The sequence below is a fragment of the Gavia stellata genome, chromosome 32 (genome assembly GCF_030936135.1).
Source record: "Gavia stellata isolate bGavSte3 chromosome 32, bGavSte3.hap2, whole genome shotgun sequence".
In the NCBI taxonomy this organism is placed as follows: domain Eukaryota; kingdom Metazoa; phylum Chordata; class Aves; order Gaviiformes; family Gaviidae; genus Gavia; species Gavia stellata.
The window spans coordinates 3,265,953-3,290,331 of record NC_082625.1 but is presented as its reverse complement, the minus strand read 5'-3'; the positions used below and the strand labels follow the sequence as shown (position 1 = coordinate 3,290,331).

Genomic DNA, 24,379 nt, shown 5'->3' with positions numbered 1-24,379 from the left:
CCGCAGCTCGGCGCTGCCCGCCCACCGGCGCGCTGGGCTCCGTCCCGCCGGCCTTCCCCCTCGCTTCCCCGGCCCGAGCCCCTTCCCCACCGCCTCTCCTCAGTGACGGGCCCCGGCTTTGCCTCTCGCTTCCGGACGGCGGCCCGCCGCGCCTCCCTCCGCCGGCCGGCCCTCCTCCTCGCGGCCCGGCCCTCGGCCGCCGCCGGGCCCCGGCCCCGGGGGGGACCGGCCTGTGCGGCCGGGGGACGGGACGGGCCCGTCGCAGCCCGCTCCTCCGGGCCCCGCCGCCCGCTTTGTCTCGGGGCGGCGCGGTAGGAGCCCCCCCACCGCCCCCGTGTCGACACCCCACCGTGTCCCCCCGCCGTGCACCCTCCCCCGGTGCCTCGGGCCCCGGCCCGCTGTCCGCGGAAGGCTCCGCGTCTGAGCGCGGTGCTTAACGCAGGATTTTTGGTGTGGAGGGCGGGGGGAGGCCCCGGGTAGTCCCTTATATCCCCCCCCCCCGGGGTAACGGCAGCGGACGCCGTCGCGGCGGCGGGTGCGTTGGAGGGCGGTTGTTCCCCGCGATGGGGGGTTCCTGCGGACGATGGCGAATACATGGGCTGGTCGGCGATTTACCGCAGGGGTTCCGCGGGGCGAAGTGAGCTGTCGGCGACTGAAAGCCGCCGATAGGTCCGTGCCCCTGTTAAACCTCGGGGCGGTGCGCGGCAGGCCCGGCCGGGAGGGAGCCCGGTGGCACGAACATGACACCGGCGGGTTTTTATTCCCTCTTCTCTAATTTTTTTTCCCCTTCTCCAGAGCCTGTCAAAAGTCTAGGGCCCAAACTAGCTTTTTTCCCGTTGCGTTTTTCCCGTCGCAAGCCGGAGGTGAATAGCAGCCCCCCGGGCGCAGGCAGGGTCCTGGCTCTCGCCCCTTGCCAAGCACAAACGTTGCAGGCTGAAGAAGTGAGATGACCGGCTCTGAAAGAGTTGTGGTCTGCAGAAATTGTTTGTCTGGTCACGCTTTGGTGACTTGCCCTGGGTTTTAGTTGCTCAGTTTGCCCTGTTTTGTAAAGGAATAAATAGAAGATGTATTAGGCTCTTTTGCGAGGTAGTACGTGGTGGAAGGGGAAACTATTCAGGAAACCTTCATCTCAAGGTGGGACTTGGCTTTCCTTTAAAGCGGGCTTTGATCCTTGTTCTTGGAGATGGTACGTATCGCTGCGTAGGAGCTAGGTACATTGCAGAAAGCCTGGTTTGGACCCCTTTGTTTTAAACGGTTAAAGTCACAGATTAGGTTTAGTTTTATACATGTTCTTTAACTTTTATACTTTCTAATAAAATCTGCTGTAGAGAGTGGGTGCTGTTCACAAACCGGTTTTGTGTAGCTGTTAAGGTCTAGAACGCTGGAGTTTTGGCGTATGACTCGGTTGTCTTTGTGCTGGGGCAGTGTAAATACATTATCGTGTTATATCAACCTTGACCCTTGCAAAGTTAAGTTTCCTTTAACCAAAAGGAGTCGATTTTATGGAACTCTGTTCATCAGAAACCTAATAGCGCTTTTTGTTTTCCGTTTTCACGTGCAGTAAGTCACTTCTTTCTTATGAACTTTTCCTTTGTTCTGTTTCTTTCTCCTGTTTTGTTAAAATTCGGGTAATCACTAGAAATCTTAAGACTAGAATTTAACAATTACAGTTACGTTTCAGCAATTACATAAAATAACTGTTGGAGTATGTAGGGGTAATTGCTTTTTGACAGTAAGTTCCTAATTCTTAGGTTCCCCTGTAATAAGTGAAAGAAGTTGAGGCAGGTAGACTGACTCCTCCAGTGCCAAAAGGAGTCGACGGCTGTTTCTTTCTCATTAGTGGTAGGAGTTACTCCTATGCAAAGTATATGTAGGTGGATATACTTGATTCCTTGTTCCAGAGCTAATGTTCACGTATAAGACACTCACTGAAACATCTTTTGACAGGAAAGTGCTGTCCAATGCTCAGCATTGTATTATTCTTTCTCTTTTTTTTTTGTTCCTTGAAAAGAAATAATTCACTTCTTCTGGTCCCACTGGATCGGTTATATATGGTCTTATGTATTAGCAGTTGGTTTTCTCAGTAAGTTAGAACACATGGGCAAAAGAACAAAGGTCTGACATTCGAAGTTTGACTTTAGGGTGAATATGGGCCTTTGTAAGTAAGACCTTGCATATGTAAGAGGTTTCATCAGCTTTTGATGAGAAGCTTTCAGGGAGAATCCCACCTATTTCCTCTAGATAATGCTGGTTATTGGTCTGAGGCAAATACGGTACTCAAACGTGCTTACCGGCCTGTTAAACTGAACTGTTGGAGCAGAATGAAGTGAGAACTATTTCTAGCGATACCATCAACTCCTGTCATTTAACAGATAACGTGGAGTGGTTGTTTTACAGATCTGCAAGCACTAGGCCTTTTAAATTATCAAAAATATAGGCAACTTCTGAAAACTTTGAGCTATTTCCATATAAGAGGTCTCAAGAAATTTTGTATGAGTTGGGAAAACCAGTTTGTCCAGATGTGCTGGATAAGCGTGTTAGCTATATGGGGTTTTCTTGTACGTTTGTCAAGAGTTATGTATTCTTATTTTCTTTTAGGATGTCCAGCTGTAATACTAAACAATGCGTTGGCATTCAGGTAGCTGTAATTAGCCTTCAAAGTTTACACCTCGTTTCGATCAATAGGGAAGTTCACATGTAAGTAGAAATAACAGCGCTGTCTTGCTGCAGGCTGAGACAACCAGGCATCAGTTAACACGTTAGGAAAATCTCTTTGCAGTCATAAGAATTAGAAAGTTTATTTCCTTTTAATTAATTCCAGGCAATATAGAAGAGCTGCGGACCGGTGAATTTTCCACCCTCTCTGACTCACTTTTTAACGTTTCACCGTGTGCTGTTGAAAAGGATTTGCAACGCCTGTTCCTGTCTGTCCGTCCGTTGTCTGCGTGTGCTATACGCAGCATTACTTGCAATATAGCATCTGTTAATATCAAAGATGGATGACAGCTAAATCTGTCACTGCAAGTGAGGGATTTGCTTAATATATTCGGATGCCATCAGGATTCTCTGTGGCTGTGCAAGGCGCTGTTTGAAGTAATTAGTTGTCATCTATTTAAGAATCAAAAGGTGGTTTGTCCACCTTGAGTACTGCAAAATATTGCCAGAAATCTTGTCATTGTAAGAGGTTTAGTGATATTAATGTTGTGTTATCGTTCTCGGTATAAAATCGTTGTGGGATGAGAAGGGCGTTTTTCCATTTTCAGTAAACTGATCATTGCTTAGTAAGATTTTTTTTTTTATCTTTGTTTTGGACCAAATATGTTCTGTCTTGTCACAACTCATGGATGTAGTCATTTATTACAATGGCTTAATTAAAGTACTTATTTTCATTTATAGTTTCATGGAGTAAATTATTCTCTTTTATAAATTAAGCAGTTCCTCAATTCTGTTCTTACTGGATGGCTGCTCACACGGGAGAGCTCATTTGTATTCTGTTGTAATATTTTTGTGTAGCATAAGATCCTTCACTTTGTCTGTGCCTCAGTTGTGGCAAAAATGACCTACAACTTAATTATTTTTTTTTTCTTTGCTGTTTCAGAAGGCTCGTGACCAAGCCACAATTCCCAATTTCTTGGAAAATATGGGATTGTTCTTTTGTTTCCTAAACTTATTTGATAAAAATACTGTATTTGAATATGGCCTAAGAAGACAATGTTGGAAGTTGGTGGTGCGTTAAGATGATTTCCTGAGGTGTTATGATATTCCTTTACAATTTCCGATACGTGTTCAGAGTAGTGGGGAGGGTTTCGGTGAGCCTTTGTGGGGTTTTTTTGTTGTAGATAAGAAGTTTATATGAAATTTGCCATATTTGTTCTCGGTTCTGTGCTGGCAAAACAAGCAGCGCAGCTTTGGCCCTGATATATGTGTTAGGGTTTGGAGCTGTAGCTTCCCGAGAGAAGAACTGGATAAAACTGAGCTGGGAGAGATTAAACTCGCCTAATGTTACCTTGAAGCTGATGTGAAACTAGCTTGGTTTCCTCCCAGGTTTTGCTTTTCCTTAGGTTTTAAATCTTCTCTCCTTTCAGTTGTGATTTTGGTTAAGAAGTGTGAGACAGCTATGACATGAGATATGACGTGCATGACAAGGCTGCGGGGTTCCCCCCGCTTCTCTCTGTGAAGACGAGGAGTTTAAGTAATTTATAGGTGCAGCCGAGGACAGGTATTCCCGCTAAAGTGCGCTTCGGGAGCCGTACAAGCTACATTACGCTCCTTGGTCCTGTCCTTTCCCTTGCTGGCTTTGCCTCTTGCTCCGTCTCTTCCCAAGTAGATAATTTTCTGGCAATGCAGCTGCTCTTAAGCCTGGAATCTGGGTCAGTGTGTCACACCCACTCTAGGCAGGACCTAAAGCACCTTGTGCAAAAAATGCAACCAGGATTTTGATTCTGCGTTGGCAAAAGAGTCAAGAGCCCTTGCAACGATCACGTTTGTTGGAATTCTGTTGTACTGAAGCAACCTAGAGAAGTTGAGCAAGTTACTGGGAACGTCGCTGCAGGCTTGTAGTTCTGGCAGGTTTGCTGAAGGAAGACTGTTGGGAATTAGTCCTCATTAAGGTATTAATCTGATATAGGAATTACCTTTTTGTACAAAGCGGTGCAGTAATGAAGTTTTCTAAAATGCATGCGCTTATGATAAGAATAATAGACTATGGGTTACTTTACAGTATTTTAAGGTTTGCAACACTGCTGCCTTGGATTCCGGTGTCATGGTTTGACACTTTGAATTCTTGTTCAGACCGAACAGGAATACATAAAAAAGGGATACTTTTTTTTTTCCCCCTCAACTGGCCTGGGCAGGAGGTTTCTCCTTTCGCTGTGGTCTTGCAGTTTGAAATGCGGAGCTCCTAAATGCTGTTCTTCATATTCTAGCAAAGTGAACCCAAAGTAGTTTTGTGTACCTGGCGTCAAAGAGCCACAGCCACAGCAGAGCTGCTGAGAGGAACCAGTCCAGATTAAATGCCCTTTTTTTTATACTTCTATAGCCTTGCAGTAAATATAGTGGAGATAATAAAAGACAGCAAAGGTAACTGTTGTGTTGTGCAGTAAACTAAAGTTCATAAGATACCTGGTTATAGATTCTGTCTCATTAGTGGTATGCTGATCGGTGTTTTTAGTATGAGTTTGTCTTGCATATTCAGTAAAACTCTGAATTTGAGCGGGGAGACAGCTGGGTCCTGAGTCTGAATTTAGTCAGAAATAAACGTTACAGAAGGCTGTTGACTACCTTGCTTCGGGCTATAATGAACAGTTTTAATTTCTTACAATTTTATTGCTCTTAAATCTAAACACTTTTTCTGCTTTTAAATGCTGTTTGTGACTAATTTTGCTGCAGTTTGAAGAAAAGTATGAGTAACTGTACACTTAGATAGCTAAGAGGATGTTTTGAGGGAAAATTGTATTTTACTTTAATGAGCTACATATGCTGCTTGATGTCAAGTACAGGAGAATCTGGAATTCTGGAGAAGCCTTGTGGAGTGTAAAATTTAATGGAAGATACTCTAATTTGTCAGAGCCCAAGCACTGTAGATCTTCATCTGCTCAGCTGGTGGGAACTCACCGTGCCTGTATGGGAATGGTGTCTCTCTGATCCTCTTTCTCAACTCTTCTGTTATATTTACTTAGACCTTATGAAGGATCTACAAAGCTCAAAGCAATTTGGAGGTTAAAAATGTAATGAATTGAATATATAACTAATTTTTCGGAAAAGGTGGTAGTTCTAAAGTCTTGCTGTAATCTTACAGTCATTTAAAACTGGGCTGAGCAACATCACAACGAATAGCAAACTTAGACGACGAGAGTGTAAATTTCTAAATGCTGTAATCTGATTCTCGGGAATAAAGGGGAAGAAAGGAAAGTCGTTGCAGCTATGCTTGCAACACATAACTCTTTTCTAAAATTAGCGATATATAATTGCCTGCTTTATATAGTCTTGATGTTTTGCAAAAGTTTGGTTTTTGTTCTACTAGGTAACTTTTGATAGTGCCTGATCCATGAGAATCTAGATGTAAATTTGAGTATAATTAGTTGGCTTACTGAGAAAGGAAGTAGGTGGAAATAGAGGAATCTGCCCTCTAAGTTCCAGTCTAATTCATCAAAAAAATGCCATTTCAAATAAACACATGAGGTTTCCATTAATATTTGCGCTCAGTACTTTGTAGTCAAATAATGAGTTAAAAATAAATTTGAAGAATTTTTTCACAAACAGGGCTCTTAACCATATTGTATGTGAGATGCCTCAGAAATGCTAAGGGAGTCAGAACAAGAAGTTAATTCAGGCACACTTGAAATCTGTATTTTGTTATTTGTTTCATTTTGTGACTACAGTATTTTCAGTTGAGGATCAGGTTCCCCCCCCCCCCCCCCCTAAAGTAAACTTGCTTTCATTTCATGTTTGCCAGGGACTTGAAGTAGATTTGGCAAAATTCACAGGCCATGAGCTTTCCTATTTTTCAATCCTGAAGGGAGCCGGCAGCCCAAGGCCCGTTGCAGGTCCGAGCCGGGGGATGTGGTTCCTAAGGCAGAGGTTCCTCCGTACGCATTTCTCAGAGCCCTTCTGGCAAAGAGCAGAGGGAGCTAAAAACTTGCAACGAGGCTGTGAATCCTGGTTTCTTGTGCTGCTGCTTGGCTGTCCGATTGACTCTGGACAGCATGGTTTTTGCTGAGAACAGCGTGCGTTACTGCAGGCGAGGGTGGCTGCTCTGCCTTCTCCCACACTCCGCCAGTGCCGACTTGGCCTCATCTCCCTGAGAATGGGCATAAACCCAACCTGATTGACTGTTTAATTGAGGACAGTGAGATAAATGACCAAGTTTAAGTCCTTTGTTCAGTTTTTCAGTTTTCCAAGCACTGACAGAAGTAGTTGTGTTAACGTTTTGCCCATGCCTGTGGGGAAAACAAGGATGTCCTACCAGCGCCGTCTCACTTGAAAGTGGAGCGGTGGGTGCGGCTGCAGAGACAGGGCACTGTGAGGTAAGCGATGACCTTCCTAGCAGTTCCAACTGCTTCCTAGCAGTTGAACATTCTACGAGAGTTTCCAGGGAGTGCACAGTGGTAAAAGCGCAGTAGCTCGCTTCTCAATGGCGGTGAAGTAAGGCACGTCGTGTTGGCTGGTGGCAACCATGGCCAGGTAATGAGGAATTCTTAGTACGCTGTCCAGCCTGCCCTAGGATGAGGAATCCTAGGATGAGTCGAATTTCTCTTTTTCTAGTTATTATTGAAAGGGCAGGGGAGGTTTAGTAGATGTGTTTGTGTCAATAGACGTGAGTTTTCAGGGGAAATTGCCAGGTAAGGCAAGAAGACAGAAGGTTGAACAATTTGGGTGTTGAAACAAGATTATAGAAGTTGTTACCTTTGGTACTCAGTCTCCCATTGTGTAACCCAGTGCTGCCAGGGTTTGTGCTCTGACACATCCAGAGAGTTATAATGAAAAATGGAGGGCAAGGGAGGTTTTAAGATTTTGTTATTATGATTTAAAAACCTTGCTTAAGATACAGCATCCCTCTTTATCTTTCTGAAGTACTAAAACAGTAAATTATTTGCCTGATAGCAGCTTCCTTCACTCAGGAGTAGAATGCACTCAGAATTTCTTCCCCAAAGTGAGCTGCTATGTTTTCAGCATTGAAATGAATAATTTGTTATATATTAATGATTTTTCTGCTTTGTGCTGGATACATCTTCTTTACGTCTTCAATTATCTAAGCTATTTAGATGTGCCTCGTTTAGATCTTCTCATTATATCTCCTCTTTCTCTCCTCCTCAGCATCTGGGACTTATTACACTTTCCTGCCTTGGTTTGGCATGCGCTGTCCTTAGATGGTCTCCTGCAAGGGTGTATAATTCACTGTCCTTACATAGTGTAATGAGCTGTGGAACTTAATTTTCTTAACTGCTAACAGCAGTTTTACTGGCGTTACAAGTGCAGTTGTGTTTGTTGTCTGCATCGATTAGATTAAGAGTTAGTAGGTTCAGTGTTCTGTAATAAAAGGGCAATTCGACTGAAGAGCACCAGTAACCCTCAATCCATTTTTAGGCCTGTACAAACTCCAGTGTAAGTAGGAGATAACAAGCTCTTCTGTTTGGGGAAGAGAGACTATGTTGTAGGAGGAGAATTTGTTATAAGTGCGCCTTCTAGAAAAGTTTAATGCACTGAGACTTTTCCTATAACTGTTTCAGATGTTTGAAACTCTGTTGCACGCTGAGGCTGTGGTTTGAGATGGTGGCTTTGCTCTGTTGCTGTAAGAGTCCTACCTCTGCAGCCACGCGCTTCTTTTAAGGCACGGCCATGTAACCAGAGTTGGCTCCCTGATCATTTTGCACTGTGGCACCACAAATCATCGTATTTGGCACAGGAGCAGAACAAATGGCCGTGGATGGGAGCTCAGTAGCTATCCAAGTTGGTACTGCTGTGAAATTTCCTCTTGCTTCAAACTGCGGCCAGTGCTTTGTTTACTCTGTGAAATTCTGATGGCTGTGGTTCTTTTTCCTTCAGCGGGGTGTGATACTGGTGCCAGCGTGTGTGCCCACCGCCAGTGCACGCAGGCTTTAACGTGTGTGTTTTGTGCTCCGAGTTGGCAGCAGGTTGCAGGGCGGACGTTTCCGTGTGTCTTTTCAGCCCCTTCCAACACAACCCAAGTGAAATCTTGTGGAGTCGCTGTGGATGTTACATATCCTCTTTTCACAAAGTTATTTTTGCTGCCTGTGGCTTCCATGCAATGGTTTTGTCTACCAGATTTTGAACGCCTACTTTCTTCTTTTTTGCTATAGACATATGTTCCAAAGGGCATTTTCCTTCCTCTTTTTGAATTTTGGTTATCTGGCTTCAAGGCCTTTGGGAAAAAGCTCGTAGGAGTTTTTGTGGGGCTGATGGTGGAGAACTGCACCTTTGGAGAGACAGAAATTTGTTCAAAAGTGGTTTTGCCAGTTGTATACAATGTAATGTATATGGTAGCAGGGCATACATCACTTGGGTAGAAGTTTACCTTTAGACCTGGTGCCTTCTTTAAAGGGCTCTGAAGGTACACGCGTTCTGGTTTATCGAAGAAACTGATAATCCCAGAGAGCATATTAAGTTTGTTTAGCAAGATTAAAGATGGTCTTCTAGTGTTACTGTATAAACAAAGTGAGTCTTCTGTCGCAAATTCTGCTGTGTTTTTACTGTTCAAATCCAGACGGATAACGGAGGGTTTATAGCAAACCAGCAGGACTGGTTTGCTTTATGTTCTCAGGCGTGCGCCCTGGATGTAGGCACAGTGTTTAGCTCCAGCGCTGGTGCCTAAAGGCAGGTTCGTTGCCACTAACAGTCACTACCAGTTACCCCCTGACTCAAAAGCAGAGGGGAATGAGTTGGCATTATCCACTGCTCTGAGACCAGTAGTGGGGGAGCAGCGGGGGACTACTTGAAAGTCCCGTGCCTTTCCCTGGAGGAAGGATTCCTGTCCTGGAAGCCCTTTAGCAAGCACGAGTCGTTGATCTCGGCTGGGTTTCTTGGGCTTTTCCTCTGCCGTACAAAGGTTTCAACCAACAGGTATAGGATTTCAGTCACAAAAGTGTCTTAGTTCACATCAATTTTAGAGGGAAAAGTCTCAAGTCATTGAAATTAAAAACTCCGCTCTTTGTGTCCACTGAGATCGTGCCTCTGGAGACAAGTTTTAGTGTTTCCTTACTGTGGTTGCAAATTAGAGGGTTTTCATAATATTTCAGGTTGTTACCCTCTCTTACAAAGAAACGGAATGCACCCAGCTGAGAAAAATACCTTAATACTTCTTTTCAAGAACTAATAGGCAGCTTAGACTCTTTCTGCAAAATCATCCTCTTCACTATTAGTAGCAAAGAGAGAAGAGTTTGTTCACATCGTCACCATCCACCCCGCTGCACGGCAGAGCCATGAATGAAAAATGCTTTCAGTGTTCGCAGAATAGTTGGATTCCGCTGTGAAATCTTCCTCGGTGATGCTGACGAGCTTATTACAGCACTGTTTTATTGAGGCTGTCTCCTGAAAATCCCATAAGGAAGCTGCAGCACGGCTGGGCTCTTGTCGCAGCCCTGGGCTTGTCCTGCTGCCTTGGCCTCTTCTCCTCCATGGTACTGGGAGCTGGGAAGGAGGTAACAGTAAATACTGCCACTATTTATCCAAAATACATTAGTGCTGCTATGTGCAAAGTAGTTAAGAAAGAAATTCTTTTCTCCCAAAGCTTTCTCCGTAGCTTGGGTGTTTCGAGCTCCTTGGGGCTGGTGGGGGGAAGCATGTACAGGTCGGGGCTTTGGACGCGTCTCTAATTGAAAGATTTGAACTGATTCTCCCTTCCCGTGAGCTCCGTGGCTATTTTTTTGTAGTAGTTTAATTCGTTTATTTATATGAACATACATTGCAGCAAACATTATCTAGGGTAGGTGTTAAGATGTTCCTTGGAATAAAGAGGTGGGATTAAACATGGAAAAAATCTGTTGTGCTTTGCTCTCTCTGCAGTTCCGGAGTTCCGGAGTGCCGAGTGACATCACTTGTATTGAGGCAGGCAGACCCTTCAATTAATCGATTAAGCTTTGCATGAATTAGTTTGTGATTGCCCCCCTGCCCCGCCTTGTTGGAGCATGTATTTTGACTATTCGCTCCCAGTTCATAGAATAAAAATTGGAATTGCTGGAGATGATCTTGAGGAAAAGATGGGATAAAACCTGTCTTTGACTATTTTTTTTTTCCCTGGTTGTGGGTAAAGCTGCAAATACTGGGAAGGCATCCCTGGAGCAGATGGTGCTGGCACAGATCCTCCTCAGGACAGAATTCAAGTTCCTTTCCCTGAGCCAGATCCTCCCGATCCGCCGGTGCGCAGCACTGCTGCAGAGCCTGACTTGGGGCTTCCCGCTCGGCTGAACTTTTGTGGCATTTCTAGACCCAGTTTAAAAATAGCAGAAGTATTCTCAGTGAGATTGCATTGGAATAGAAGTTTGGGGATGGTTTCTGCCTGCGTCCCACTTCTCCAACAATCACTTTTCTTTTTCTTCCGACTCTTCACTAGGGTCAGCCATATTTTCCTGGTGAACAACGTTTTTTTCAGTAGTTTGGAGGAAACCTCCGGCAGATGGATGCCCTGAGCTTATCAGCTCCTGTGGTTTGTCTCGGGGACGGGAGATGCTGTTTCCTCTTTTTGTATTTCTGCAAAAGATTTGTGTAGTAAATTGTTCTTGTGGGTATAGATCAAGTACGTTTCTTATCTTAAAGTGCTGACCCTGAAACATAGCAATTTTTTTTTTCTGTATGGCAAGGTTGGAAACGTTTTTGGGCAGGGCTGCCCTGAAGGTGGGAGGGGTTGATTAAAGGGCCTTTTTGTTTTAAGACTGCAACAATTTCTGTTGGAAATGCAGTTGTTAGAGGTACCTGTCCCAGTGAAGGGAGTGAAACGGTGCCTTTTTCCTAAGTTGGTTTAGCTCTGGGATACTGTGCAATATTGGGGTTTATAGTTTGATTTGATTATGGAATGTGCCTTGCATCTGTGGCTCCTGGCTTGGGAGGAGCTCTTCTGGCATCGCCTTTGCTGTAGGGGTGCAGGAACGCTGTGGTTGAGGAGGCACCAGGCAGGTGCTAGAGGATAGGACGAGCATGGGAGAGGCTGCGATTTTCTGCCTGAAATTCCCTCAAAGACTGCGTCGGGGAAGGGCTTGGACTTGCAGACCATTGTTTTGAAACAAATGTTATGTAGAAGTTATTCTGACAAATTCTAAAGTTTTTGGTTTTCTAAAATTTCAAGTCAAAACTGTTCATTTGCCTTTGAAATGAAAAGACTGGTTTACCCAGTTAAAATTGTGAAGGAGACCTTGGTGCCCTGGTTGAGCTGGGTGTTGAGTCCGTCCAAATTAGTGTGTGATGTTTTTTTTAACTGTAGGAGGCAAGCGAGAGTATCTGCTGTCTCTTCAGAGAAGTGTGAGTTTTGTGCCATGCTTGCTGATGAAAGCAATGATGTAGCAGTGCTTCTCTGTTTTGTTTTGGTTTTCCTAACACAGAGTACTTTTAGTAGCATCTGGAATACTTCTTGGCTAGTTCAAAATCAATTTAAATCCAAACATACTTTGCTTGTGATTTAGAAGTCACGTTGGACATAGCGTTGCTGCGCCTTTTATTCCTTAAAAGCCCCGTACTGCCCTCTCGTGATAGCTTGAGCATATTGTATGGGCTGTAGCTGCTTTTCTGACATGGAGAATATTTTCGTAGTTATGTTTGCAACTGAAATGCCATTAAAACTCTTTGTTTGCCTTATAAGTTTCCAGCATAACCTTACAAAGGTCCATCTTCAACATTGTGATTTCATCCTGAATTGTTTTGGATTTCCACCCCCCCCCCCCACCCCCCCCAACTTTTGAAGTAAATTGAGCGATTTTGCTTTTCACATTGAAAGGTGTTTTGAAATTGTGCATCTTTTAAGAATTGTCTGACACTTTATTTTGTTGACGTACATTGCAAATACAATCAATATGTAATGAAGCTACATTTTAAAAAGCGAATTTTGTGATTTTTAATGTAGCCTAGCACCTGAAAAACCAAGAAATCGTAGGTAATACATTGGCCAAAGCTGCTGTTTTTGTAACTAAGTATGGAAAAGGATGAAGCCTTCTGGTGGAAAACTTTGAGGGGCAGCTAGTTCTGTGAACGCACTGAATAGATGCTGAAGGTAGTGAGAAGTTTGTTGTTTGTGACCGCCATTCTGATGAGACACAACTTCATACGATGAATGGAGGGGGCGATGTTAAGTCTATGATCTATATTTAGGCCCTGTCTGATCTCTCAGATGATACTGGTATCAGGAGTTCCCTGATACTTGACCCTTCGTAGGGCGCTGCTAACAAGTAGACTAAATAAAGAGCGGATTTTTGGTCAGAAGCTCTTCATATCCATGTTAGAGGATGGTACTTAACAAATACTTTCTTGGGGGAACAGGGGAGAGAAATGAAAAATACATCCATGCCTTTCTGTGAAATTCATTAAAGCAAGTAGAAAGAAAACAAAGGTTTTTAACCAGTATTTTTTTTTTCTGCCTCTGTTCTTTCTTCCTCCCTTTTTGTTTCCCCTCTTCAGGCGCTGCCGCCGTGGTAGAAATATGGGGTCAGAAACCCCAAGTCCGCAGAACCCTGGCTGTAAGATCATGACCTTTCGTCCCACCCTTGAGGAGTTTCGGGACTTCGGAAAGTACATTGCTTACATGGAATCGCAAGGAGCTCACCGAGCAGGGCTTGCCAAGGTGAGTTGCCCTAGCTTAGGCAGCTGAGAGCTTCCTGACGGCTGCCTTCCCGAGGCTTGGCGTTATGGGAGGTGCCTGTGAAGTTCTGTCGCTCAGAAGCAGTTTGCTTTCGTGTGGTCAAGCAGAGTGTGTTTTTGAAAATTGTACTTGCAGTCTCCGTTTCGGTTTACCGAGAGAGGAAAGGCAGAGGAGTTACAGGGCTTTCTTAAGAGTGAAAGAAGTGTTTATTTGTGGGATGTTTTTTCCTGATCCCTAACTGGAAAACAAGGACATTCCAAGCACTTGCAGAGATGGGTTAAGGGTATTTCCGTGTCCTGATGCTGTTGCTGAGGATACAGATAGGTAGCCAAGGTCCTCACGGGCTGGAGGCCTGAGGTTTTCGGCTCCCCCAAAGTGTAGGGTAAAGGATCAAGCTTTTGAAGTCTGCTTAGGTTTGGATGGGGAAGAGGGACTAAATCATATCTATGTCAATGGGTGCAGACTTCTTACTCTTACCTTTCTAATGTTCTGGGCTACCACCTTACGCTGGCTTGAATCTAGACCTGTAAACATGGCCTGTGTGCGTGTGCAATTCCCAAAATACCTGAAAGCCTTTTTGACCTTTGGGAAGCAGTTCTCCAGCCAGCTCTAAAAAAATCTTTCTGCTTCCTTCCCATCTGCATCTTTACACTGAAACTGATGGAACATTATAAGAACTCTTCATGTGAAGCTTCTAAATTCTAGTACTTGACATACAGTGTCTTGGAAAAAATCAGGACTAACTGATCAGAAAGAGTATTTCTGCGGCCGTGTCATGTCGCACCATAGGCTGAGAGAGATCATTTGTTCTGACAAGGTAGTTGTTACGTATGGTATTTAGCAAAACTTAATAAAGCACAGGAGAGAAATAAAGCTGTTAGGCGTGAAAGAATTCTTACTTCTTCTAAAACATAGGTCAATTACTGTTTTGATTACAGTTCTAAATAGAGGTGGGTATTGATAAAAAGCTCTCTGTGAAATGTTTCCCTGTCCACTCAAGGGTACTAGCAATTACATTCCATGAGTCCACCAGAGTAGATTATTTTAATGGAGGTTGTTGGTGAATTCCAGATGTTGTAAAGAAATTGCTCTACTTGTAGGACTAAATCTGAGCATTCCAAGTTAATTTTTGTGTGTCTCTGTTGCAACTGCAGTTCCGAGCCTTGTCATGGAAGTAGAACTCATGATATCCTGGAGGAACCATGCCCACAAAAGTCACTAACTTGTCCTCCAGTTCCCGTAACTTTTTTGGTTAATCCTTACACCAAATTAGATTGCAGACAGTTTATTTTTTCATTCCCCATGCCCACTGAATGTCCTACTGATTCTTCTCTGATCTTGAGCCTGGAATTGTTGGCAGCTCTTCTGTTTAAAATTACAGCTTTTTCTTCCAGATTCAGCACTGCTTTGCAGCAGTTTTTTTGCACAGCCTCCAAGAGTGAGGGAAGAGTTCTGGATGCGTTCCCCACGATTTTCTTCTGTTCTTCTCTACCCCTCGCTCCTTTTCATTTAAGGAGTTGGTCCCCAGTGTGTCACCTACGAATACAGAAACATCGACAGCCATAATGTGACGGGATTTTGAGCCTTCCTAGTTAAAAAAACCCCAAACAAACAAAAAACCCCCAACCCCCCAAGAAAACCCTAATGTAAGTGATCTCCTAGATGGAATAGTAGTTTAGACTATGAGAAAAGGTTGTGGAGTTGTAGAGATGCAACATACTAATAAAGATGCTTGAGTCTTCATGCAGCTTTGTGGAATGGTAGGTGAGAGAGGAATGCCGTTCTGGAGGGAAGGCACGTGCAGTCCTTCCGGCATGGAGCGTATTTCCTTGGAACAACTATATATATTTTTATCATCACTGGCCATCTTCTGTGGCAGTGTACTGATGGAACTGCTAGCAGGCAGGCGATCAGCCCTTTAACCGTGTCAGCTAGCCCTGCACTTCAGCAGATGCAGAACAGGTGTCTTCTCATATGGGCTGGTTATTTGAGATGCTGCTGTTATTTGATAACCTGCAGTAGCAGGATGAAATATCTTCCACTTCAACAGTTTTTTCTTCAGTAGAAGTTGTGTTTGCCTGTTGTGAACATGAAGTGTTTTTTGTTTTTTTTCCTTTTTCCCCCCAATTCCAGGTGATTCCTCCCAAGGAATGGAAGCCCCGAAAAACCTATGATGACATAGATGACATGGTTATCCCAGCTCCTATTCAGCAGGTGGTTACTGGACAGTCGGGGTTATTCACCCAGTATAATATACAGAAGAAACCTATGACTGTGGGAGAATACAGACGTCTGGCTAATAGCGAGAAGTATGTTGGTGTTAAGTGATGCGCTTATATTGTGAATGGGGGGGAGTTGTGCAGAAAGCTTTTCTTTCTAGAAACAAGCTGAAAAGAAAATGCAGCCTTGTTAAATAGGAAGCATTTTTGAGGAAACGTCATTTTCTTGAAAGCTTACATCCAGAATCTCAAACAAGATTGTAACTTGGTGGCTTTTAGTGTATCTTAGATCTTTTTCTGGGAGTTGGTATAGAAAGATTCTTCGAAGTCAGTATTTGGCTAAGAATCCTCCTGAAAAGAATGGCTTGGGACTCAAAGAAGCGCTCTCGGCATATTAATGGTTGTTCTGGAAAATGCGTTCCATTGCTGAGGTAGAAATACAAGTATCTTGGAGTGCCTGAGCTAATATAACATGAGTGTCTTCCGAAGTGACTGGGAACTTTGCAGAGCACTTCAGTTAGCTGGGACAAGCCAACTGTTGCAAGCTGCAGTTGCATCCTTTTTCCAGAGTCACCTTCCCAGAGCTCTGGAGTACCTTGGGTTTTAACTCAAGCAATACTGACATTATGCAATCAGCTTTGAAGTGGTGCTAATACAGCATATACATGAGTGCTTTACCTGCCTTCAGCTCCCTGTGTGATAACTTCATCTCATGCATCCTCAGGATGGGGATCTGGTGCTTCACATAAGTGCACATCCCGTTTGTCAGTATGCACTAAGAGGTTTTGTAGAAAGATTTAAAAGGCAGTATATTATGCGAATCTGGACAGAATTAAAAATGAAATGCACTTTCAGTAACCTCCTGAGTGTGCCTGCTTTGAAATACATGCTTCTTTTCAGTCGTTTATTTGTCTGTGATGAGTGTTCCCTAGGACTTCTTGCTTCCTTATCTTTTATATGTTCTTATCAGGTACTGTACTCCACGCCATCAAGATTTTGAAGACTTGGAGCGCAAGTACTGGAAGAATCTCACATTTGTCTCACCAATTTATGGGGCTGATATCAGTGGCTCACTGTATGATGCAGTAAGTGAAATGCTTCTCTTTTATTTATTTTAAATATGGCTAGTGACTTCCTTATTGCTCTTGTCTCATTACAGAACAGTAATTCAGAATTTTATTTGATTTAGCAACCTTAAAAAAAGCAAATAATAGCTTTATTTTTGCCTCATTACAAAAGTGTGACTAAACTTCCCACTTTCCCCAGAGATTCAGGATAATAGGGTCAGTGGAAGCTGTGAAAAGCTTAGTTTTACTAGAAAAATGAGGAAAAAAGTGATTTAAATGAGTTCTTACAAAGTGCGTGGCCGAAAATTGTATATAGCTTGCAGAAAAGGTTGCTAAAGAAAACTGGACTGGTATCATAGTGATATGCCCAGGTATATGTGATGGTATGCAGGTAAATTAAAAGTAAGCTACTGATCCTGATTTCTATCATGCTAGGGTTTGGGGTTTTTTTACTTTTTCTTTTTTTTTTTTAAAGGGAATAAAATAGAGATTTCTGCTGAAGCACCTTAGAGAGCCAGAAAAAAGCAGCATTTCAAGGAATTGGGTGCTTCATCAAAAATACTTTTTTTTTATTCTTAACACAACTAAAATATTTGCATTTGGGTTTTTTCTTTGTAGGCAGCTATATTAGGATAAAATGCACCTGTGTGCTAAATTATTTTACAATTCAAATTGTTTAAGCTTTTCCTTGGTGAAATTGCTTCCTGTGCTTAAAGTAATTCTGTTGTGGTTTCTTCTGCTGTAAATGATAAAGGTTGCTTATCTTCTTGCTCTGTTCAGGCAGCTAATTTAAAGCAGTGCCCTTCCTCTGTAGTTTTCTTTTGAGTGGAAAGTGGCCTTTTTTTTTTTGAGTGTTGTCTGATTGTTTGCAGTATAAACAGCGTGTTAATATAAAAGTGTCTTTTTATTAACAGTATGGTTTAATATGGAATTAATTGGAATAAACATAGATACCTGAGGCCTTCACAGCCATGGATGTCGAAGTCATCCATACTATTTGGTGCTTTGATGAGAGTATAGCATTCTTGTCCATGGTATGATCAGGGAAGGTGACATAAACAGGCACAAATGCAAGCTTTAGAAGTAGCTTCTGCGACGTACTGAATATACATTGAGTTTCCTTCAAGTTCCTGTAAGGAGAAATGAAATAATTGAATTACCAGTCACACCTAAAGATCGTTTCCTATTGTCCAATTACTGACATTGCTGCGAGCACTGAGGTGTGAGAGTCACGAAAAACATTCTCCCTCTGCATCATCTCACTTTTCATCCGCTTTCAGCCCTTTCCTTTCTTCAGCCCTTTCTCCCCTGCCCCTGCTTTTTTTTTTTTTTTTTTTTTTTTTGCAGGTTGATTTAGAAAGTTTCAGGATTGGGCAGCGTGAGGTTTCACTGTCTTGCAGTTACTCCAGCAAGCAGTATGAAGCTGGGATTGCTCACATACCCATCAGTTACTTGCATGCATATTAAGTACACTGGGGAAAAAGGGGTGTGAAGGTGACTGTTTGTTTCCTGTTGGAGATTGTATTACTCTTCAGACAATCTCAAGTTTAAAGATTTGTACCAGTTTATGTGACTTCTCTATTTCATACTGACGTAGAGAAAGCCAATTATCAGATTTAGAACAACTTCTTACTGCTCTTTCTGTTTGAATATTGATAACAACAAAACTGTCTTCCCTACTCTTTACCTGAAGCACTGGGCTGATGTAGAGGCCTCTGCCACTTTGGCCCCATTAAAGTCTAGTGTTTCTCATCAGGTGAAGAACATCTGGATGGAGTATGTCATTGAGAGAAGTGTATTTTACCCTTAGTTTATCTTTTGTTTATTGGTAGAACAGTTGCTTAATGGTAGGTATCACATAGTACCAGTGCCTCTTCAGAGAACACATTTAGTGAGAAACTAGTAATCAATCCCTTTGCCACAAAGTCGTGGTAATGCATCCTTTTCATGGTTATTGATGAACATTAGAAATAAGCTTTCTGGAAGCAGGTGGAATTAAGTTAATGCAGATGACACTAGGATTTCCACTAAGACACTGAAAGGAAGCTGTGGACTATTAGTCTGCTACAGCAAGTCCTGATATGTTCCAGTACAAAACATTTCTTTTGATTTACAGGATGTGGAAGAATGGAATATTGGCAATCTGAACACTCTCTTAGACATGGTGGAACATGAGTGTGGCATTATCATAGAAGGTGTAAACACTCCTTACCTCTACTTCGGGATGTGGAAGACAACATTTGCTTGGCATACAGAGGACATGGATCTCTACAGCATCAACTACTTGCATTTTGGGGAGCCAAAATCCTGGTAAGTGATAGAGTACTAATAGATGGTGGCTATGTACCTTTGCCCTCACTTAGAGACCACTGCAATACCCTTTGCCTCAGGTCTACCTAATTCCATCACGCTTACGGAATCTCTTACTTCCCATTTTTTTTCTCCTTTCCTACTCTGGATGTGAAAGCAATTTTACTTTCTTTCATGCTGACTTGCTCAGAGGCCTAATTCCTGACTTTTTCTAAGAAGTAGCAGAATTAGGGAGACTTGGTGACATTACGAGTAAAACCAGATTGCAACGCTTGGGGCTTTTTGAAAGCTAATGCACAGGAGAGCACTCGCACTAATGTGGGAGAGCAAATGGTGATGGGAATGTGTGGATGCTTCAGGTGCACTTCAGTAGTGACAGACTGTTGTTCTTGCATTGTGCTGTAGGCAGGAAACATCTGTTACTTTAAAACTTCCATTATTTAAATATGTAAATTTGCTTACAACACCAGGGACAAGGTAAGTCAAAGGGTTACTTTTTCATGGTCAATTCTTAGAATAACGGTAAGCATTTTTCAACACTGTTGATGCATTGACTGGTTGGAAATAACTTTCCACAAAAATAATCAATAGATAAGGATGAAATTAAGAACCTGGGAAATTTGGAAAAAGTTAACAAAGAGCCAGTATTCTTCATTCTCAAGCCTCCTATTTGAAAGTATCACCACAAAGGCTTAGCAACCCAGAAGAGCTTTGGTGAAGATCTTGAATGTGACTAATAAATATTGACATTTGCATGCAAATTAGAGCTTAAATGTCACTGTGAAGCTGCTGTCGTTGTGCCCTGACAGTGGCAGACAAGATCCTCCCATGTCTCTGCAATATGAGTCCCCGGTGACGCCGGGTTTCTTCAGGCTGTTAGTGCCTGTGGGCATATAAAAGCTACCAACAGCAAAGAGGCTGTAATGAATGGATATAGTGTTCTTTTACAGTCTTGAAAAGGAGTGGAAGGTGGGGCTGAATCTGTAACGTTCAGTTGTAGTCTTAATGTGAATTTTGAAAATCTTTCCAGCATGTCAGAAAATCTGTTTCCCCAGCATTCCTGATTCTTAGTCTCCCTCTTTTAGGCAGATGCGTAAAGATTTTGCAGAATCTGTTACGATACCTCTGTTAAACAAACTTGATCTCAAGAAACACCTCTCTGGATTAGGAATGAGACGTAACACGGTCTCATTTTTTCCTTCATCTTCAGAAGCAGTTCATCAAAACTGGGTTTTTTCGGGCGCGGTTTCCAGCAGGTGGTGCCACCAGCACAGGAGAAACACTTGCTCTCCTTTGCCCATGCAGCGCAGTGACCACCAGCAAAGCTGGCGTCTTCCTTAGCGTGGCGGTTTCGGCACATCGGCACACAAGAGTTGGCTGCTCTAAGAGCAACTGACCTGAGGTTTGCGTTAGGGTCGTGCCATCACGGCTGTCTCTGACCGCTCCTTTCATGCCTGCGTGTTATCAGTTCTGCCTCATCTGTCTTCTGCTTGCTTTTTGTTCCTAGCGCAGAATAGAGGGTTGTTGCTTTCAGAAAGTAGAAATAAGAACAGATTGCCTTGAAAAGAGAAGCTGGTTACAGCATGAAAATAATGGCTGTTCCACAAACTCTCACATTGTGGGTAAAAGATAGAGAACAGATGCTAAATGAAGTATACACCAAGTATTTGTAGCCTGACCCAAACTGTTTTTCTTCTTGCATTCATCTTAGGAACTTTATGCTGTTGTTTGGTTTTGGTTTTTTTTGTTGTTGTTGGGGGTTTGGTGGGCTTTGGGTTTTTTTGAGCATCGTAGATACAACATGTGGATATCCACATACTGCGTATATATCATAAGATGATAAACTCATTGCATGAAGCTGTTGCTTCATCTTTACTAATCGGTGGTTTTTCCTTGTGTCTTTATGTTTGATATTGTTTCTGTGGGGAAACAGGGATTGCATAGTGGAGAAACAAACAAAACAAACCTGCAGACAGTAAAACCTGAAACACCCTTGTGTAGCATGTTTGTGTGAAGAGGTTAAAAATCAGAAAGGAGTGGAAATTCTAGATGGAAAATTGTATCTGGCAATATTGGATCTTAGAAGTTCTTGGTAGCTTTCATTTCTGTCTAATCTTCTGAGGTTTTTGGGGAGATGCTGGGGAACACCTGATAATCCCCTAAGAGGGGTTTCAGTTGTTGAAGAGTTCAGTCACCACTGCTTATAATTGGAGTAGAGAAATCATCTTCTTGTAAAGGAGCTCAGGTGTTGCTGGTTAAAAGTCAAAGCAGGAATGTGCTCTGCACCTGGTTGGTTTATGGTTTGTTTGTTGTTGGTTTTTTTTTTTTAAAAGGTGCTTTTACCCCACTTAAAAAGGAGGGGAGGATTTTTATCGAGCCATTCTGTATTTGCATAGGCTTTTTTGTAGTAACTGGTTCTACAAACCTTACACGGTTGGGGGAAAATGAGGATTTTGAGGACAGACCATGTTTTGGGCAAAATGTTTTCCTGTTCAACTGAGTTTTCTTATATAGATGACAGTGTGTAACACAAAAATAGATGTATTGTGACAGGATGCCACTGCTGGTTTGGCAGGCCTCCCTGGCTGTTCCCTTAAGCATAAGGCAAGAATATGCCACTTGCCCAAGTCATTTCTTCCTTGTTATTCACTATGACAGCTTCTGTTAATGAGTTCTCAAGCTCTTCCGTGAACAAGCATTGGCTTCTAAGGAGTAAATCTGAATAGCCCTTTGAGCAGACCTGGAACTTTCCAGGCACCTGAGCAATCACCCGTCTTCTGGTTGTGATTGCAGTCATCCCAGAGCTCGGCTGGGGGAGCTCTTGGACTTCAGTGATGAAATTCCAGTGGCGCAGCCTGGCTTTACTCAAAGACGGCTAAAATGTTAGTCCTGTTTTTGTGGCACCACCTCTGTGGAAATTTCCCAGCTTCCTTCATCCTTTTTATAGACTCTTTGACTCTGACAGTGATCATCTTAGAAGCACCTCGGGGAATAGCAGGAGTGTGGAGAGTTACGAAGCCTACCAGTTTAGGGTTGAGCTCTAAAATAATAGACAGAGTTATTGTTTGGCTGTCAGAGATATTTATATAGTGAAACCAAAGACTCTGTATATTGGTAGTATTCTGCTTCAAAATTGTCTGTTAAAAACCATAACTCTTTCTTCATGTCTCTCATAAATTATCTTAGGCTACTTTAATCCAGGCTGTGCAACCAAAGCCCTGCTTTGCAGGGTAGTGTGTAGGAGTGGTGAGAAGCCACCAGCTCTGTTTCCTTAGAAAGGCAAGGTGAAAAAGGAACCAGGCCGATTAAGCTTGCCTCCCAGACCTCATTCAAGTGGGTTCTACAAGAAATCTCTATGTTTATTTGCTGTGGAAGAGGTGACGTACCTTCTCAAGGAGGTCTGGATGATATGTTCAGACCATGAGAAGCCACCTCAGTAGACAAAGATAAGCTGAGAAAGGAATCTGTCTCATGGGTCAGGGAGGATAGTTACTGAAGTATTATTTTGTATGTGTCTTTCATGTCTGTCTTTGGAATTCTGGGTTATACCTCTTACAAAACAGGTGCTTTGGGGACTGTTGGGATTACAGTTAAAATAAATGTCTATGGCTCAACAACTGAAGATGGCTTCTTTGTACAACCTAATGAGCATCTGCTTGGTCGTACAGCTCCTTGATTAATGTGTGTCTCTGTCACTGCAGAGAAGTCCTGCTGCCAACACTTTCCCGTACTGTTTCTTTCCATAAGCAGAGTAGAACAGGCTGCAGCAATACGAGCTGTCTACAGAGTTGTGTCACTGGGGATGCAGGTTAAAAAATTGTTCAGCGCTAAGTGAAGTACTTGAGCAGTAAAGGGTCATCCAGTGATGAGGGAGAGGAAAGGGGGTAATGGAAGACGGCTTTTTTCCTGCTTCCAGTCTCATTAAATGATTTATCTATGCCTGTAGATTGCAATGCATTTATTTCTTAAATTCTGTCTTGTTGTACCAAGAAGAATGAGCACTGTTCTATGTCTTTAGCCATGATTGCTGCTGCAAAGATATCCGTACTGCCCCTTTGGGTTACGCTTGCCTCATATTGAAGATGATGATCTTTTCTGATGTGCCGTTTCTCAGGCGTATGAATCTGGTCTACATTGTAGTCACACTGTTGTTGTTTTTAACTGGAAAATCAGTCTGACAGGCTGAAGAGGTAGCGTGGAAGGTGTGGGCACTTCCCATCGAACATACCAGGAATTGGGAGCTGTTGTGTAACTTCATGTCAAGCTTCTCAGGCGGGGAGCTGCCAGATTGAGTCTCTTGCTTGCTTGTTTCTCAGATTACAATAAAATGTCCCTCTCCCATTAGTAGTTTAATTACAACCTTTTCATAGTCTGTCTTCAGTTTTTTCAGAAGTTTGAATGTATTTCATTTTGCAGCCCTATATTAAACCTCTTGTGGCAGGAGTTTTTACTGTATCAATTATACATATTATGTATAATTACCTTATACATTCATACGCTGAGATCTAAAATAGAGCATATTGTCAAACGATGCTAACAGAAGACTGATTTTTATAATGACAGAAGCAACAAAACTGAATGCCAAGCCTCATACTTCATGGTTATTATGGCATTTTATTGAGGAACGTATGTGTCTCAGCCCTTGCAATTTCAAAAACGTATTTTTAAACACTGCGATACTCCACCATCACTTTGTTTCATCTCTACAAAAATGTGCAATACCTACCTTGAGGGCTTCCTGCGGTAGGGAAGTGCAGGAGAAAACTTTAAATCTCGATAATGTGGATTTGATGGATATGCTTTGGAGGTGTCATGTCTCTGTCTTGTTTTGTCAACACTGTAACACCTGACTGGATAGTAAGGTTATTTTTCTCAGATATTTTGTGACTGATCTTGTTGTATAGCAACAATATTTAATGTACCTTCTGTAAGTACTAATGGGATGTTATACTGTATTATTTCTCTCAGAAACTGCAGGTGTTAAACCAGAGTGACACTGAGGACAGTAATTGATTTTTATAAAACGTCCCTGTTTCCTTATCGTGATGGATGTTTAATCCCCTTTAATTAAAAGAGGGAGCCAGCTTTAGCTTTTAAGTTATATGGTCTCCTCTCCAAAACATTCCCTTGCTGGAAGTGGATCATGCCTAATCTGTTTGACTTTGATATCACAAAGTACACTTTATGCCAGAACAGCAGTTTATGTGGAATTAAGGACAAATTACCAAAGGAACTTTAAAATAATATGATTAGTTGAAAGCACTGGTCGCAGATACAATTACGTTTTACAAAACACTTCTGGAATTCTGTCTTGTAAAAGTCTTGAGACTGCTTACTTGAAAGTACATAGAGTTACCTGAAAACTTTGTTGGTTAAAGTATTTTAGAATCTCTGCTTTTTTTCCTCCAGGTGTCTAGTGAGGTTCCCTGTGTAGGGTAGGTCTGTCTGTAGGAATCGAGGAAAACAAGTCCACGGGGGGACTT

At 42.6% G+C, this 24,379-nt stretch overlaps 1 protein-coding gene across 2 annotated transcripts in view; it reads left to right on the top strand.

The window, feature by feature from the left end:
• The first annotated feature begins 13,141 nt into the window (after nt 1–13,141).
• Nucleotides 13,142–24,379, top strand: part of KDM4B (lysine demethylase 4B) — a 78,936-nt gene continuing 67,698 nt past the window's right edge. For both annotated transcript variants that reach the window (XM_059832018.1, XM_059832019.1), the window contains exons 1-4: nt 13,142–13,282; nt 15,434–15,609; nt 16,490–16,604; nt 18,703–18,896. In XM_059832018.1, the coding sequence (XP_059688001.1) occupies nt 13,142–13,282; nt 15,434–15,609; nt 16,490–16,604; nt 18,703–18,896 (626 nt within the window). The remainder of the gene's footprint in view (nt 13,283–15,433; nt 15,610–16,489; nt 16,605–18,702; nt 18,897–24,379) is intronic.